The sequence below is a fragment of the Xiphias gladius genome, chromosome 20, assembly GCF_016859285.1.
Source record: "Xiphias gladius isolate SHS-SW01 ecotype Sanya breed wild chromosome 20, ASM1685928v1, whole genome shotgun sequence".
Taxonomy (NCBI): domain Eukaryota; kingdom Metazoa; phylum Chordata; class Actinopteri; order Istiophoriformes; family Xiphiidae; genus Xiphias; species Xiphias gladius.
In genome coordinates this window covers 18,855,050-18,870,179 of record NC_053419.1, presented here as the reverse complement: position 1 = coordinate 18,870,179, position 15,130 = coordinate 18,855,050, and the positions used below count along the sequence as shown (strand labels likewise).

The 15,130-nt window shown below is 39.2% G+C and overlaps 2 protein-coding genes across 2 annotated transcripts; both read left to right on the top strand.

Annotated features, from left to right (window-relative positions):
- The first annotated feature begins 1,316 nt into the window (after nucleotides 1–1,316).
- Nucleotides 1,317–5,042, top strand: ptcd2 (pentatricopeptide repeat domain 2). The gene is made up of 10 exons (XM_040158397.1): nucleotides 1,317–1,810; nucleotides 2,552–2,644; nucleotides 2,735–2,864; nucleotides 3,036–3,153; nucleotides 3,267–3,345; nucleotides 3,431–3,522; nucleotides 3,629–3,742; nucleotides 3,843–3,917; nucleotides 4,007–4,120; nucleotides 4,424–5,042. Exons 1-10 carry the CDS (start codon nucleotides 1,648–1,650, stop codon nucleotides 4,643–4,645), a joined length of 1,200 nt encoding a protein of 399 aa, XP_040014331.1. The 5' UTR covers nucleotides 1,317–1,647; the 3' UTR covers nucleotides 4,646–5,042.
- A 1,208-nt stretch (nucleotides 5,043–6,250) lies between these two features.
- cacfd1 (calcium channel flower domain containing 1) lies at nucleotides 6,251–14,511 on the top strand. The gene is made up of 5 exons (XM_040158160.1): nucleotides 6,251–6,872; nucleotides 9,404–9,476; nucleotides 10,800–10,925; nucleotides 11,153–11,260; nucleotides 11,720–14,511. The coding sequence occupies exons 1-5, from the start codon at nucleotides 6,764–6,766 to the stop codon at nucleotides 11,808–11,810; spliced, it is 507 nt and encodes a 168-aa protein (XP_040014094.1). The 5' UTR covers nucleotides 6,251–6,763; the 3' UTR covers nucleotides 11,811–14,511.
- The last annotated feature ends 619 nt before the right edge of the window (nucleotides 14,512–15,130 follow it).

The window sequence follows — 15,130 nt, the reverse complement described above, 5'->3', positions numbered from 1 at the left end:
ATCTGTTGACAGAACCTGGCTGTTTGTCAAGGGAAATCAGATTCTGAGTGCGGAAATAGACCACCTACAAACAGTACGGCATTATCTCAGCAGCTTAACATGAGCTGCCACCACAGTAAACACATTCAACCTGTATCTATAGTTGTGCTATATGTAGGAAAAAATGTTTTCACATTCATGCAAACATACATATGCAGAGCGAGAGAAAGAAACCCTCAGAGGCACATACACCTTGCAGGATACCATAAATTATCCAAGGCCCGGTGGCTGATTGGCTGAGCAAGCAGTCTTAGCTGGATGGGCTGAGATCTTGTTGCCAAGGCAACAGCGGGGAACCTCCCTGTCCCAGCCCTATTTTCTCTGTGCGAGATAGTCTATCTTAGGAGTTAATTTAAGAGGCACCTTAATCATCTGGAATTAATTTCTTACAATTTACATCCACCTTACTTCTCCAAAAATAAATCATTCATTTTTGAAACATTCATGACGATTTTGGAGGATGCAGGATGTGGCGCTGTTGAACTGTGCATTTTAATGACAGGTGTTTCTATTACCTTGTCCACCCCATTTGTCTCAGTGAGGGTAGCCTAGATAATAGAAACACCTCTCTGGTGTAATTTGGTGGAAAGGGTTTTGCCAAACCGTGGCTGTGGTATCTGTAACCATGATCACATCTGTTCAAAAAGAAAAATGTGTAACAGTTCCAGAGGTGAAACAATTAGTTTATTCTCACAGAATTAACCAGCGACTATTTTGTTAATCAAGTAAAATCGTTCCAGCCATTAAAAAAAAAAAGAGATGATTTGATTAATCAAGAAAATGATCAGGAGATGAATCAGTAATGAAAATAATCATGTGTGTGTGTGTGTGTGTGTGTGTGTGTGTGTGTGTGTGTGTGTGTGTGTGTGTGTGTGTGTGTGTGCGCGCGCACAGTATACCTGCCACTTCTCCTGCCCAACACCTGCTCACTCCTTCATAACTGAAACATATTCCTGGGGGGCTTAGCTAGTATCTAAGGGTCTCCACTCAATTCCTTCATCCTTCTCCTTCCCAACACTGAGTGAAATACAATAAAAACTTTGTAATTCATTTGTATCACTAATTCGATTTCAAATCTTACAGCCAATATTATGGCAATGACAACCGATGCTACCAAAGGTACACGTATGAGCAAGGGTGTCCTTGTCCCACACATTTATAAAACATTACTATTATTATACATATTAAACATTACAGTGAGCTACAAACGCATCGTAAGACGTGTTTAAAGTGCAGTGCAACAGCATCACCTGCAGGTTAAAAGACGAACTTCTTTTTATCAGCTGTGCTGATCACAAATAAAATGCTCATCGAATTTCAGGCGAAGAAAAACAAGAAACTCAAAAATTAACACAGCTTCGTGTAGCTGAGGAGAACCAAATGACAACATTAAAAATGTAAAATTAAAACTCGCTGTACTCCTGAACCGGATCACAAGGATCGCTGCCATGTTGGACGATACCAACTGCAAACTGCGTCTTACAAATTTAAAAAGGAATAGCCGTATAGATTGTCTTGCTCGAAATAAAAATAGCTATAGGGTTCCAGTGCATTTTAAAACGTAGCTAACTGACCCTGGCGGCAACTGGCGTTTTAAACCTCTATAATATGTTCAAAATCCCCCCCTTTGTTGTCATTGCCGTGGTACAGTCAGTGGTCACTATGGCGCTGGGGAGATTTGGTAAATGTTGTCGGTTGCTATTACGTGAGCCCTTTAAAGGAGTATTTTTGGGTAGTTTGCACCCAGGATGGATCGAAAGCTGTGTGGGAGGTAAGATAAACAAAACTTCTCAACATTGTCCGGTCTGAAACGCAGGTGTCCATTAAAACTGGCTCGTTTAAAGACAGAGAGACGCTACGTCAGAACATTGTAATTAACCCACATGTGTACAAAGGTACTGTAACGTTACATCAAAAGGGTAATACTGTAATGATAATTACTTGGCTTTGAACTGCTTTAACAGTTCACGTTAGTGTGCTGAGCTTGCAACAAAATCCAACAAAAACTCGGTTTACCTGGGTTTTTACTTGCAGAGATTGAAACGGCTCTATGCTTCAGAATTTCAGGTAAATGGCTAAATAAACTATCCACCCATGGTCATAATAACCTCCTACGGGGCCAAAAATTGTAGATGGGCCCCCATTGCGACCCTGTTATTCCCCCTGTCTAACAGAAACCAACCAGTACTATAGTAGAGAACATTTCTAACAAATATGCGATTAATCAAATTCTGTAGAATAAAATGATATGGACTAAAACCTGGGCTTTTGGGACCCCAGGTCAGCTTCCCATTTTGTCTGGTTGGTGATCCGGCCAGCAAGGCTAAGTTATGATGTGAGGGCCTCTCAAGGGAGCAACCTTTTCTTAAAATGAGTTGCTTTTTGTTTGTTTTTGGCGGTTGTTTGCCCAGTGGTGACACTGCATTGAAATTATGCCACCCTTATTTTTGTACCACACAACACAGCTGCATTTGTATAGTCTTTGGCATCTGAAAAACCGTTGTCTCTGCAGCTAAGAGGCATCTGTTGTCAGAAGATGTCATCAAACTTCAAGACTTTCAGCAAAGGAAGCTGGCCGTGGCTCACCTCGTCACTGGATCGAAAGGTGAAGTAGTTCTTGTCACGGGCACCTAGCTGCAGGTAGCTGCTTCATGTCGTGATCCACGGAGATTTATATTTTTACGTCATTTTGCAGGAAATTACATAGAGCTGTTCAGTGAGAAGCTAGAGAGGAATGAGCTGATACTGAGAGATGAGCTGAAGCTCCTCCTTCACCTGTGCCAGTCTGCAGAAGACATGTTGATAGCCAGAGATGCCATCTATAGGTATAGTATATCCTTTATTGACAGTTTTATACCGCACAAACAAGCTGTGCAAGACATTTTGCCTTTCACACACATTAGAAAGAATGAAATGAGATTGTACCCATTGCATGGAGCAACATGTATCAAGTGTCTTAATTCTGTATTGATGATCTTTTAATTTGCACTCACAAGGTATCACACAGAGAACCGAAACTTAGCACACGGAGAGTTTAAGTTTGGTCCTCTCTTCATGAGGCTGTGCTATGAGCTGGGTCTGGAGGACATGGCTGCTGCTACACTTACAGATGAGGTAAAATATTACATCAGCCACTACTCTGGCTATTGACAAAGTGCGTTAAATTGTGTTGAAGTTGTGTGAATTATGTAAATGTGATGACAGTTTTCTCTCACTTGTCTGAACAGAGTATGAGAGGATTTTTCAACGACGCAACGTCCTTTAACATAGCCATAGACATGTTATTCACAAAAGGCTGTTATGAAAGTAAGCGACAGAATAACACTCTAGTTTTTTTTCTTTCTAAAATTACTATCGCAAGTTTATAATATCCAAACATTGGCTGTTGCAGATGCTCTGGAGGTACTAAGAACCATGAAGAACCAAGGTGTACCATTCAACAAAGACACACAGACTCTGGCAGCTGGTACCTGCTATAAACTGGTAACTTTTAAATGATTGGCTCTACAATTTTAATAAAAGGGGGGTTTGTGTTTTAGGATGAATCAGGTATTTGTTGTAAATTGATGTCCTGTTTTATGTTGGTCAGAACACAATTGAGTCCTACAGGATCTGCACTGCTCTGATAGAGGAGGGGCAGACCAAAGGGCACTTCATCCCCAGACATGCTTACTGCTTTGCTGTAGCATTAGCACTTAGGCGGGTTAGTTATATCTTTTCCTATACCCTTCATTCATGCAAAAATATGTAGACAGTTTTTAACTATCATCAATAATCTGTTTTCTCTTTCTTTTTTGTTCCAGAGTGACATTGAAAAAGCACAGTCATTGTATTCACAGATTATGAGCACGGACAGCAGATTATGCCAAAATTTGAAAGTAAGAGCGCATCATATAACATCCCATGTTATACGTTATTTATTGCTGTTATTGTTCATTTATTCGTGTTTTTTTAAATTGTGATTTAGGTTGTAATACTAGCAATGTCAGGAGCAGTGACGGATGCCATTTCCACCCTGTCTGCAGCTGTGCTGCCTAAAAGCCCTTCTTTTGTGAAGAAGCCTGAATTTTCACAGGAGGTGGTAAGTCAAACACCTGACTGTTTGCTCAATGACACAGAAGCTACTTATCCTTAAAAAATAAATAAAACAATGAGGGAATACCTAGGAAAGTATTTAAATGCATAATTTGTGCTTTCATCCTGGCAGAGGGGGTTTTAAAAATTTCTATACAATTTATTCTGCGATCAGAATAATGTAAAACCTAAGGTACCTTTACTCAGTTTATTGATCAGAAATGTTGCCATACAGAGATTGATACGTAAATCATTCTAAAAACCGCTGTGAAAGAGTGGAATTAGTAGTTTCTTGTGACCTCTCTCACAGGTGGATTTGCTGCGCTTACGGAGTGAGGGCGGACCACACATGATGGATGTGGAACAGATAGTGACTCATCTTGAACGAGCCGGTCAGGTGACAAAGCAGACCCTCGACGGCATGCTGTGCCATACACCCACAGGGAAGAGGAAACCAGCACCGATACTGGAGGAGAGGAGGATCAGCCGAAGGACTCTGAGGCCACTACAGTCCACTCTGCTGTCAGAATGAGGAAGCCTGCCTTAGGTGTTAGAGCTAGTCACTTAAACACAAACAGATGACTTAAATGACCTACCTCTCATTAAACACAGACACAGTCACCCCTCTGCAGATTGGGCAGTCCAAATTTGTGCAGGCATTTAAATGTATGCATTTCCTTGCAAGGATCTCATATGGATAATATGAGTGATTTTGGGAAGAATGTGTTGTATATGAAAGTGAGAATGAGTGATTAAAGACTAATTGAATATTTAATAATGAAAAAATATTCTTTGTTTTGCTTTGATGTGTAGGGATGTAGGTGAAATCAGGTTTGTTTTGCCATCTTTAATTCCTTTTACCCATTCAATCCTAAAATGTATGGTGGGTGAAAACCCAATGTAAACTCAGGTACTATCAACTTTGTTATTAAGTTGACAACCATGCATATTTGATTTATCCAATTCCCAGTGTATCACCTGACCGGGAGCAGCCACCAGTCTGTGCCTCTCACTTATTACCATTACCTTTGAGTCACAGAGCCAAGCTTCCTTTTTTTCCCAAAAAATAAAAAAAACCTGTTGGTCTTGGAAAAACCCAAAGGGTTGTGTAACAGTACTTACCGCGGAACTCAAGGTATTTTCAGAGGAACAACCTAGAGGAAAAAGTATCTTGTCTGCTTCACAGTATTTAAGGTTTTTAACCCTTTTGTTAAGTTGCGCCACTGTTTCCTAATTCAAACAAATATGGTAGCCAGAAATTACATATATATTCTAAATTTGTGTGATATGGAACAATTTTGAAAAGTTTTATTATCAGTTATATTTTTTTATATTGGTGTCAAATTACAGTATTTTATATTTTTATACAAAATAAGTTTTTATTTTTTTCTTTTGTCTTACAAAACTAGCAAGGAGGTGTGTCATTTTCAGCTACCTGGATAGCAAAGTTGCAGCTTGGGAAACAGGTTCAGAATCCTTTTAATTGTGCAGTAGACAGAAATTTTTTTCAGCCAGATGGTTCGAAGAAGGAAATATGTTCATATGGAAATGTTAGATAAATGTAGATAAATGATTAAATGTGTACTAGGACCAACTAAAGGGTTAGTGGATTAACAAAAGTTTATGATAAATTCAGTTTTGATTTAATTGATTGGTGGTAAAGTCGTAAAAAAGTCAAAAGCTTTTTGGCATTTTTACCAAATGATAGAAAGTTGTATACAACTTTATTGAAACAAATAAAGCTGTATATTTATTTTTACATTTTAAAATTAATAAGATTTAATGATGTTTTCAGATATATTTTTGACTTGTCACTTCATACTTTCAGGACAGTAGTAAGTGTTGTCAGACAACCGTAGCAGATTACGTATTTTTTCTAAGGAACTGTTGCTTAGCTCTGTGACTCAAGTGTAATGGTAATGCATTAAAGGCACAAACTGCGTTGATACCTTAAACTGAGTATGAAAATATTAAAATCATCAGAAGTGCAGCTGCAAGGTTTTCATCCTTAACCTGCGGTAAGCACAAAATGTGTAGTAAAATATTAATTGATTAATTAATTGAAAAAAACCCACATCTGCTGATCGGGACACATGTAAACAAACCATGACGCACATGCAAGTCCTCCCACAATGCACCGGTTACATCTGCTGAGCAGGCAGGGAGAAGAACAACGGGGCGGCTACTTGGACCCAAACAAACCGAGTTGAAAGCGCATAGATATATATTTAAGCAGAAATCGCGTTGACGATCATTTTTCGTTTATTTACAAGACTACTTAAGGGTTGAGGCCGGATGCAGCGGTGATAACCACTCCTAGCGGCAGCTGGTGGCGGTGCTCTTTAGCATCAGCTAGCCGGTTAGCTGGCTCTGACTGACGGGGGAAGCTGTCTGAAAAGCAGCTGGTAACATCAGGCAGCTGGCCCGAACGGGAACAGACAAAGGGAAGAATAGATTTTTAAAAATAAGTAGAAGTTGAAATTAAGTCAGATATTACTGAAAGGGACTAGTGTGTCGTAATAGGCAAGTTAGCAATTAGTTTGTTGAGACTAGCTGGCTAACTTAACTTGGCTATTGTTAGCTTGTCTCGGGCTGACATCTGTAAATACTGGCTTTGTGTAGCTTTAGCTAACAAAGCTAGAAAAACAAAATGAGCTCTGAAGAGACTGCAGCGTCCAACAAAGCCGCCCCGGAGGATGATGGCATGACATGGTGGTACCGATGGCTCTGCAAGATAGCTGGGGTTTTGGGAGGAATATGTAAGTGATTGTCAAAGTTAATTACTTGTGTAATGTTATAAGTTAAAATAAGTGAGTGTGTGTGTGTGTGTGTGTGTGTGTGTGTGTGTGTGTGTGTGTGTGTGTGTGAGAGAGAGAGAGAGAGAGAGATACACACACACACGTCATACACGTAAAGCGAATGCAACTACGGAGTGTGCTGTGTGCCAGTTTTCAATGACATTTAGTTTGTCCTGTTTTCTTTGACAGGGAGGGGAATTTATTGTCTCGTCAGGATACTTGATACTGTTTATTTTGTGGACTCTTGAGCTCTGTATTAATATAGGGGTCAGAGCAGATACAGGGCAGAGCAGGCATCAGATTACTATTTTGTGTATATACTTCATTTCTATTACTCAGCCAGGCTAGACGCAAGCTTTGTCACAGCCCGTTTAACCCATCACTGCAGCAGCTACTACTGGGCAACGCCTGTTTGCCTGGCCTGCTCATGCCATAACAGCTTGTTATTCCTAAATTAACTTCATGATATGAACACACCACGTCCATAGCAGCTACTTTTACTCCATCCCTCGGGAACTGAGTCCGAGACAGTAGTGATTTTACTGCTGGCTTTACAGGTTTCCAGCAGCGTTGCAGCCCTCCTGCCTCTCCCTCCATCCTTCTCTCCTTTTCAGTGACACCAGAGTCACAGCGCCTGTATCACATTAACCGACTGGTGCACTGCATATTCAGTAGGCTCTGTATTATTAAGGAGGCTGTATGGTCTAAAGCAGCAGGATATGCTGCATAGTTCTTCCACTGTTTGTAACACTGTGGGCTTGTCTGGCCCGACAGTTCATATAGACATCAGGCATATGTAACGTATATTATCAAACTGGAGTTTCAGTGTATTGACAAAAAGATAATCAGCAGTTATTTTGATTATATATTATATATTAAATATCTTATGGTTTTAAACTGTTAGACAGACAGAACAAGCTAATTGATAACATCACTATAGCCATTTTTTCACTAGTGTTTAACATTTCTTAGACTAAAGGGTTTATTGATTAATGGAGATAATAATTGTCAGACTGATCGATAATGGAAAAAAGTAAGTAGTTGCAGCCCTAAATTAGTCGACATTTGGATTAGTCGATTATTAATAGGAAACAATATAGATAATCAACTGTTAGTAAGTAATTTTTACACAGTTTCCATTTTGGTTCAAAATGTGAATATTTCCCCGTTTTTGTAATAATCAACTGAATATCTTTTCAACAGTTTTTGACTATTGATTGGACAAAACAATCCATTTGAAGATGTCATCTCGGGCTCTGGAGAACTTTATTGACATTTTTCAATATTTCACTATGTTTTAATGTTTTAATATTTCACAATGAATTAATCATGAAAAAATTGTCAGACTAATAGAAACCATATTAAGCTGTATCCTTAAGCTGCAGATTCTGCATTTGACAGGAATTATTTCAGTCACTTTCTATCTGAGCCTTATTTTGCCAGAACAGCTGACTTCATGGCACATACACCCAGGGCCACTCTGTATTTCTTGAATTGATTATTAAATAATATCATATATAAGGTGCTCCACTGCAAATATTTTAATTGCCAAGTACTTTGTGACAAATAAATAACTGAACAATATATACAGGTCCATTGCTTCACGTTGTGTCAAACAAATAATCACCCTCACCGACTCGGGTCAGTGAGGGTTGTTAGTTTGGGGCAAGGAAGGGCTTGGCGAAACAAGCAGCTCTACAGTGAAATAAGAATTTACCCATTTGAAATAGTAGATAATAAATAAATAAATATGTGGCAGACCACCACAAATAAATAAATTTATGACAAACACAGGCTCATCTCCTGTTGCAGCATACACGTACTACATTGGATAAAGGCACGTCCCACTGGCTTCGCGTGTGGAGCAATCCTCCCCACAATTTGTAGGTATGAGATATCTACAGTGAAATAAGTAATGACAATTTCAACACACGTCGTAGCCATCACATAAAAATGCCTCTGTTGAAAATACTCAGAATTATCATTAGAGGAATCTGTCCGCAACAGATTATCTTGTACATGAAAAATGTAGCCCGCTTTGAATTGGACACGGTGGTAATTAGTGTTTCAAATTTGATATGGCTAATTAATTTGCAGGCCAAGCATGTCTCATAATAGGTTTTACGTCTAGATATGAGTGCCGGATTCCATCATTTTGTTCAGTGTGTTTCAGGTGTTTCCAAGGTGTTTTTTATCTAAGGCAATGGAATGCCAAATTGTTAAGACAGTGATTGTGCTGCTCTTGAAAGACATTTCTGTTTGTGTGTTTGTTGTCCATTTGCATCTACATACTGTACATAATCCATATGTTCCACATTGCTGATTTTCTTGTTTTGTTTATAGTGTCAGGCATTAACTAACCAAACGGTCCCAGCGTATACATGAAACGTTAGTATGTAGTTATCAAGGTTGCCATAAAAAGAGGTGATTGATCTGGATCTCTTAACAGCCACATTCATAATTTTGCAATTTCTTTTGTCCAAATCATGCAGCCTGTGCCGTCTCGGGAGTGTGGAACTGTGTCACAGTGAACCCTTTAAACATTGCTGCTGGAGTCTGGATGGTGTAAGTCTAAACACTGTTACACTTACTTTAATGTAGCATGCATAAATTAGCTCATTCCCATTCCATGAGCCTAGACATTTTAATATGCTGCTGGTACACAGGAGCAAAACCAATAAACCTACTATAAAACCACTTTACTTAGGTAATAGAAAATGTTCTATTTTATCATGAAGTCTTTGTTTTTCCATTTAAGCTTGAGTCCTTGTTGCTGTCAGAATAGGGTTACACAATGAAAGTGTTGTCTTGAACAACCTGATGACAATACCTTAAATGCTCTGTCACAGTTTGACTAAGGTGTCTGACTGCAATTTGTGTGCTTTATTAAACACCAACTGAAAGACACAGACACACGATCTAAAATAGGAATGATCCATCAGAGCTTCACTGTGCAGATTTTCACTTTTTCTAACACATATATCTCATATTATGTGTTTGTGTTACCTGGTTATTTACACTCCTTTATTTGTATGTACAGGGGTATTTGACATTGATAGTAAGCGGTAGTCTCATGTAGCCACGTAGCCACACCGACAGCACTGCTCAAATGACTGCGTTGTAGAGAACGTCTTGCCAAAGGCCAATGGCGTCTGAACATGGTGTGTCAAAGGCTGCATTGATTTTTTTCTGGATTTTAAATATGACTTTTTTAGAACGTGTCCTAAAAAAAGCCACCGATGGTTAGTTTTTCTGCCCTGCTAGAAAACTGTTTGCATCACTAGTTTAGTGACAATTTTAAAAGAGCGATACATGAAGCATTCAGCGTGGGCATTGGGAAATGGCCAAGAACAATGGGCCAGACTTTTTCACTATTACTGAATTTTTTTTACACAGTCCAATTAATTATGAACATCATCATCAGGTTGATCTGTAACAAAAATTATCTTTAGGAGTTGTCTTAGAGCCTTTACAATTTCCCCAGAAATAAAACGTCACAAACAAACACTCTCCCATTTTCTAGCTTTGTCTAGCTGATAATGGACTGAATTTGTTTTGGTTTAAGACTGTTAATCAGACAATACAATACATTTTTTTAATCTTTAGTTCCAGCCCTGATTTCACTAGCCAGCTCACTGTAGAAACTTTCTTGCTGTTTCTTTGACAGTAGACGTGAGCATGAGCACCACAGCCCAAGTCGATACCTTGAATTTCAACAATGACGGCTTAACGTTTCTTCTCTAACCGTCTGCTGTGTTTAAATTTCTCCAGACCTCCATATTTCTCCCCTCCCTGTCCATATATTTGAGCCACAGCTGCACAGTGTTTGAGATGGAAGTGCACAGGATGATTCTTTGCTGTGTTTCTCTCCCGTCCTCCTGTCTCAAGGTTGAATGCCTTCGTCCTGTTCCTTTGTGAAGTCCCGTTCTGTTGCCAGTTCATAGAGTTTGCTAATGCAGTAGCAGCCCGTGCAGATAAACTCAAGCCCTGGCAGAAAGCCTTCTTCTACTGTGGGTGAGAACAACTATGCATTGTATACGGATGTCATTGGAGACTGTACTGCACAATATGAAAAAAATCAAATTTTTGGAATGTGAATTCCTTATTATTATTAACATTGCATAAGCTGTTGGACAAACTTTTGGGAATGTGGTTTTTTTATCTACAGCATGTACTCCATATGATTTACTGACTTTTGCTTTTGTCTCTTGTGGGCTGTCTCCTGGGTTGCTAATTTTCAGGATGGCCCTGTTTCCCGTATTCTTGAGTTTCTCCTTTACAACCTTGTTTGGGAATGCCATCGCCTTTGCAACAGGAGTTCTGTATGGCCTTGCGTCTTTAGGCAAAAAGTAAGATGTCTGGTAGTAGTTAGTAACATGTAATGACGTATATCAGAGCACTTAAAAAGAATGAGATAAATCTCAGCTATTTTATATAATTTCTTTTAAGTATCAATTTGAATAAAAGCTGTGCAGTACTGACATTTTGTATTTACTCATATCTCTTGATGTCCTACTCATAAAACACTCTCCTAAAATGTGATATTCTAACAGACTGCAATATGCCACATTATAATCAGTTAAAAAGATTTTTATTTTATGCGTGGCAGTTCTAACAATTCTAATGAGCCTACTTATTCATCCAAATTAACTTTTGACAAGGTCAGCAGAGTAATAACCTCGCAATTAATGGTGTCATCTTCTCCTGTCACACCCGCTTTTTCTTTGTTTCTACTCCCATTTCCCTCCTCATTACTTTTTATTACCATCCCTCTCTTGCATCCTGTCTTCATTCTCTTTCTCTCTCAGGGGAGACGCAGTGACTTATGCCAGACTGCAGCATCAGAAACAGGGCGATGAAGAGAGGATGGCAGGAACGGCAAACGGCGCTCCAGAGTGAGCCATCTGCCTTTTCATCCTGCTCCTCCTCCTCTCTTTTCCTAAGTTCTTTCTTCAGTTCCTGCCCTCTATCCATCCTACCTCCTCCTACATCATCCTTCCCTCACTGTCATTTCTGTCCCTTCATAACAATTGTACTGACTTTATTTATTTACTTTAACCGCTGCATTCTGTCCTGACCTAATAGTATCCAAACAGATTGATGTTGGATTCAGTCCATTATTTGGTACCTGGTGTGTAATCAGGGTCTCTCCTTGACACGATTCCTTAGGTTTTAAGTTTTGTTTTTATTTTTTTTAATTCTTCTTATGGGTTGTGTTTGTTATTTGTTTCCCTTTGTAGTTTGTTACTGCTGTTTGTTGTCAACCCTTCTTGCAGGAAAAATGTGAGGTACATCTTTGTACCGGAGACTTTCAGGAAATCTGAATAGAAATTAATGTGATTGTAAATTGTACATAATTAACTTCAAGTTATTCTATATGTGAGGCTGTGATTCAGAGTTGTCTGACTTAGAGAGTACAGTGGGTAAAGATAAGTCAAATGATACATGGGGTTCAGACTTGAGCTGCGTGTCGTCCTGTTTTTGGCAGCATATCCCAAATATTGATACCAGCTTTTCACAGCTCCGACCTCATTATCGTTGCAAAGTTTGGCACAGTGGGGTTTCAAGTGACATGGACCGTATGCATTTAGTGTATGTGAGAGTATGGATGGGTCGTATTTTTTTTACGCCTGGAACTAATGTACAGGAACTAAATGTAGTCCCATGGTATTCTGGTTGAAACGCAGGGTTAGACCCTGAGTTCCTCAAAAGGTTCAGGGTCCCCTGGGAATGTTCCTTTGGTGGAAACAGCCTAACAGAAGAGAAAATCTGTCCATTTTTGCATTAAAAAGTCAATCGAGGTAACGGTGAAGACTACTGCTAGAAAAGTTCTATTCCCATTTATGTTTGGGGTCTTTTTAAACCCAATTTAATGTAGATTAAGCACCAATTAGAAATGATTAATGTGAAGAGGACTTGATTATCAGTTTTGAAAGAACCTGCCTCTTTTTTTTTTTTTTTTTTTTTAAATCTTTCAGACTGACAATTACAAAACAGATCTGTAAATAACCAACCTAAAGTGTTACCTTTAGTGTTTTTATGTCCTCAAATCTGACCTTAAATGGATTAATGGATAATTATTCCGAGTCACAATCAGACCCATTCAGAGCTGCATTAAAACTAGAAACAGTTGTTATACAAAAAACATTGTGCTTTTTGTTGAGTAGAAATTACTTTTATATAAAAATAAGTATTGAGCTTTCCGAAAGACCTTTGAAATTGCTCTGGAAAACCCCACCCTGTCTGCCCGAGAGGTGCATCATGCAAATGAAATATGAATACAAACTAATTGATTTTGGTTTTACAGTATTACACCCACTGCGCACATACAACTCTGAACTGCAGCCTGAACGCATTTCTAAATGTACAAAGGCATTAGGGATGTTTTCAAACATTGGGGAATGTATCTGGTCTATCCAAAGATAAAGACAGTTGATTTTTAGCTTTGTTTTATGCTTTCATATGTTCAGTTTTTCATTTTAAGGTCAGTTAAAGCACTAATGCACTAAATCTTTGGTAGCATGGATAAAGGGGGACTTTCATTAAAAGCTTTCAGTGCATGGGTCCGCATGTTTACGTATGGTTCCTCGTGTTGGAGCCTCCGGTAGCCAAGTTGTGGCTGCAGATTTTGAGATACTTAATGTACTGAAAAACTGGAATGTGCGCTTATTTTATTCGCTCTCCTTTTTAAAACATGTTGCACCTTTTTTTTTCTTTTTTTTTTTTTTTCTTTTAAAATCAATTACTGAATATCCTCTGTGTTAATTATGACTGTTTCTTATGAGTGTCAAGTAGTACATTACTCTACTCTACCAAAACCCTTTAAATTTTAATGAGGGGAAGTGTCTTGATTCAGGGACTAATTGGTCTGTATCCCACACAATCATCAGAGCCACAGCTTTCCTTTGTCACTCAAATGAGGTATGCAGTGGTCAGCAATATGCAGTTTGTGTTGTTTTTCTTGCCTTGCCTCTGTTGTGTCATTGGTAATAAGGACGCTTTGGGAGTAACTGTTTACACATACCTCTTACAGCAGTTTCTATCGTACACCTATTACCGGCTGGTCAGTGACTGGGTGGGTTATTCACACACTACCACCAGCTCTCAGGTATCATACTTAATGCACAGCGTACAGACACAGTTGATAAAGTAGTGTATATGTAGATCATAGATATATGGTGACTAGCGTAAGCATGACTCTATGAAATTACCATACCACAGCTAATGGAAAAGCATTTGTGAAGCATTTCCAACGTTCACAACCAGTGCTCACAAGTGGTTAAACACTACATTACACACCAGCGTTATGCTACAGTCTGACACTACACGCTCTTATACACGGTTTTAATAGGATGAAAAAAAAAAACAGTGCTTTCCTTGTCCATAGCTATCCATCCGCCCATTCATTTTTAAAATTTTATTGCAGTGACATGTATCCAAAGCTCATATGAATCAACTGATTCTACATCCGCAGGTGTTGAGCGTGTCCTCCGCTGTAAGGGATATGTGTACAATGTGTGTCGTTACGTGAATCCTCATCCTGTTACGAATTAGTTAATTAAACTTGATACTACTACCACGGTGTTGGCTTCTTATGTTTTGTAACATATGAATATGCAAATATCGTCGCTGCTACCAGACAAAGATGTCTCCTGCTTCACTGAATAGATCGTTCTCAGTGCAGCTGAGGTATCAAGTTTCCACGTCCCACTTACCTTAAGTCGCAATACAGGACAACACTTTGCTTCCAATATGATGTAACATGTTGATCTTGGATCTAAGGTGCACACAGAGAAAGTCCCCCCCCCCTCAGCAGATGAATGGCAACAACCTCGTGTCAAGCTCTGCACATGCATTATTCTGCCCAAACATCGATACGAGAAGCACATGTTAATTGCATGGCTTTTAAAAGCACTGCACCTGCGATTTTTGCACTGTGGCCTCTTTGTTCCCTGCCTCGTGTTGCCCTGAAAACTTGCATATCAAAGTTATGATCTGCTTTTAGAGCTTATAAATACTGCTTACTGCCATTCAACCTAATGCGACCCACAGCGTTTGTAACTGTGATGCAGCGACTTCAGAACGGAGTCCTTTTCAGTGGTTTGCTTTCAATATTTTGTCTTCCCTCTGTACACGAGACAGCGTACGTGAACGGCGCTTGAAACCAGACCGTGTGATTAGTGGAACTGGATTGCTGTTGCAGCAAACATCCTTGAGGA

Excerpts from the sequence above, each read along its gene's own strand:
- ptcd2 (XM_040158397.1), top strand. The coding sequence starts at position 1,648 with ATGTTCAAAATCCCCCCCTTTGTTGTCATTGCCGTGGTACAGTCAGTG. Across the intron at positions 3,346-3,430 it reads CACAAAAGGCTGTTATGAAA|ATGCTCTGGAGGTACTAAGA; the intron begins GTAAGCGACAGA and ends TGGCTGTTGCAG. Across the intron at positions 3,523-3,628 it reads CTGGTACCTGCTATAAACTG|AACACAATTGAGTCCTACAG; the intron begins GTAACTTTTAAA and ends TATGTTGGTCAG.
- cacfd1 (XM_040158160.1), top strand. The coding sequence starts at position 6,764 with ATGAGCTCTGAAGAGACTGCAGCGTCCAACAAAGCCGCCCCGGAGGAT. Across the intron at positions 10,926-11,152 it reads AAAGCCTTCTTCTACTGTGG|GATGGCCCTGTTTCCCGTAT; the intron begins GTGAGAACAACT and ends GCTAATTTTCAG. Across the intron at positions 11,261-11,719 it reads CTTGCGTCTTTAGGCAAAAA|GGGAGACGCAGTGACTTATG; the intron begins GTAAGATGTCTG and ends TTTCTCTCTCAG.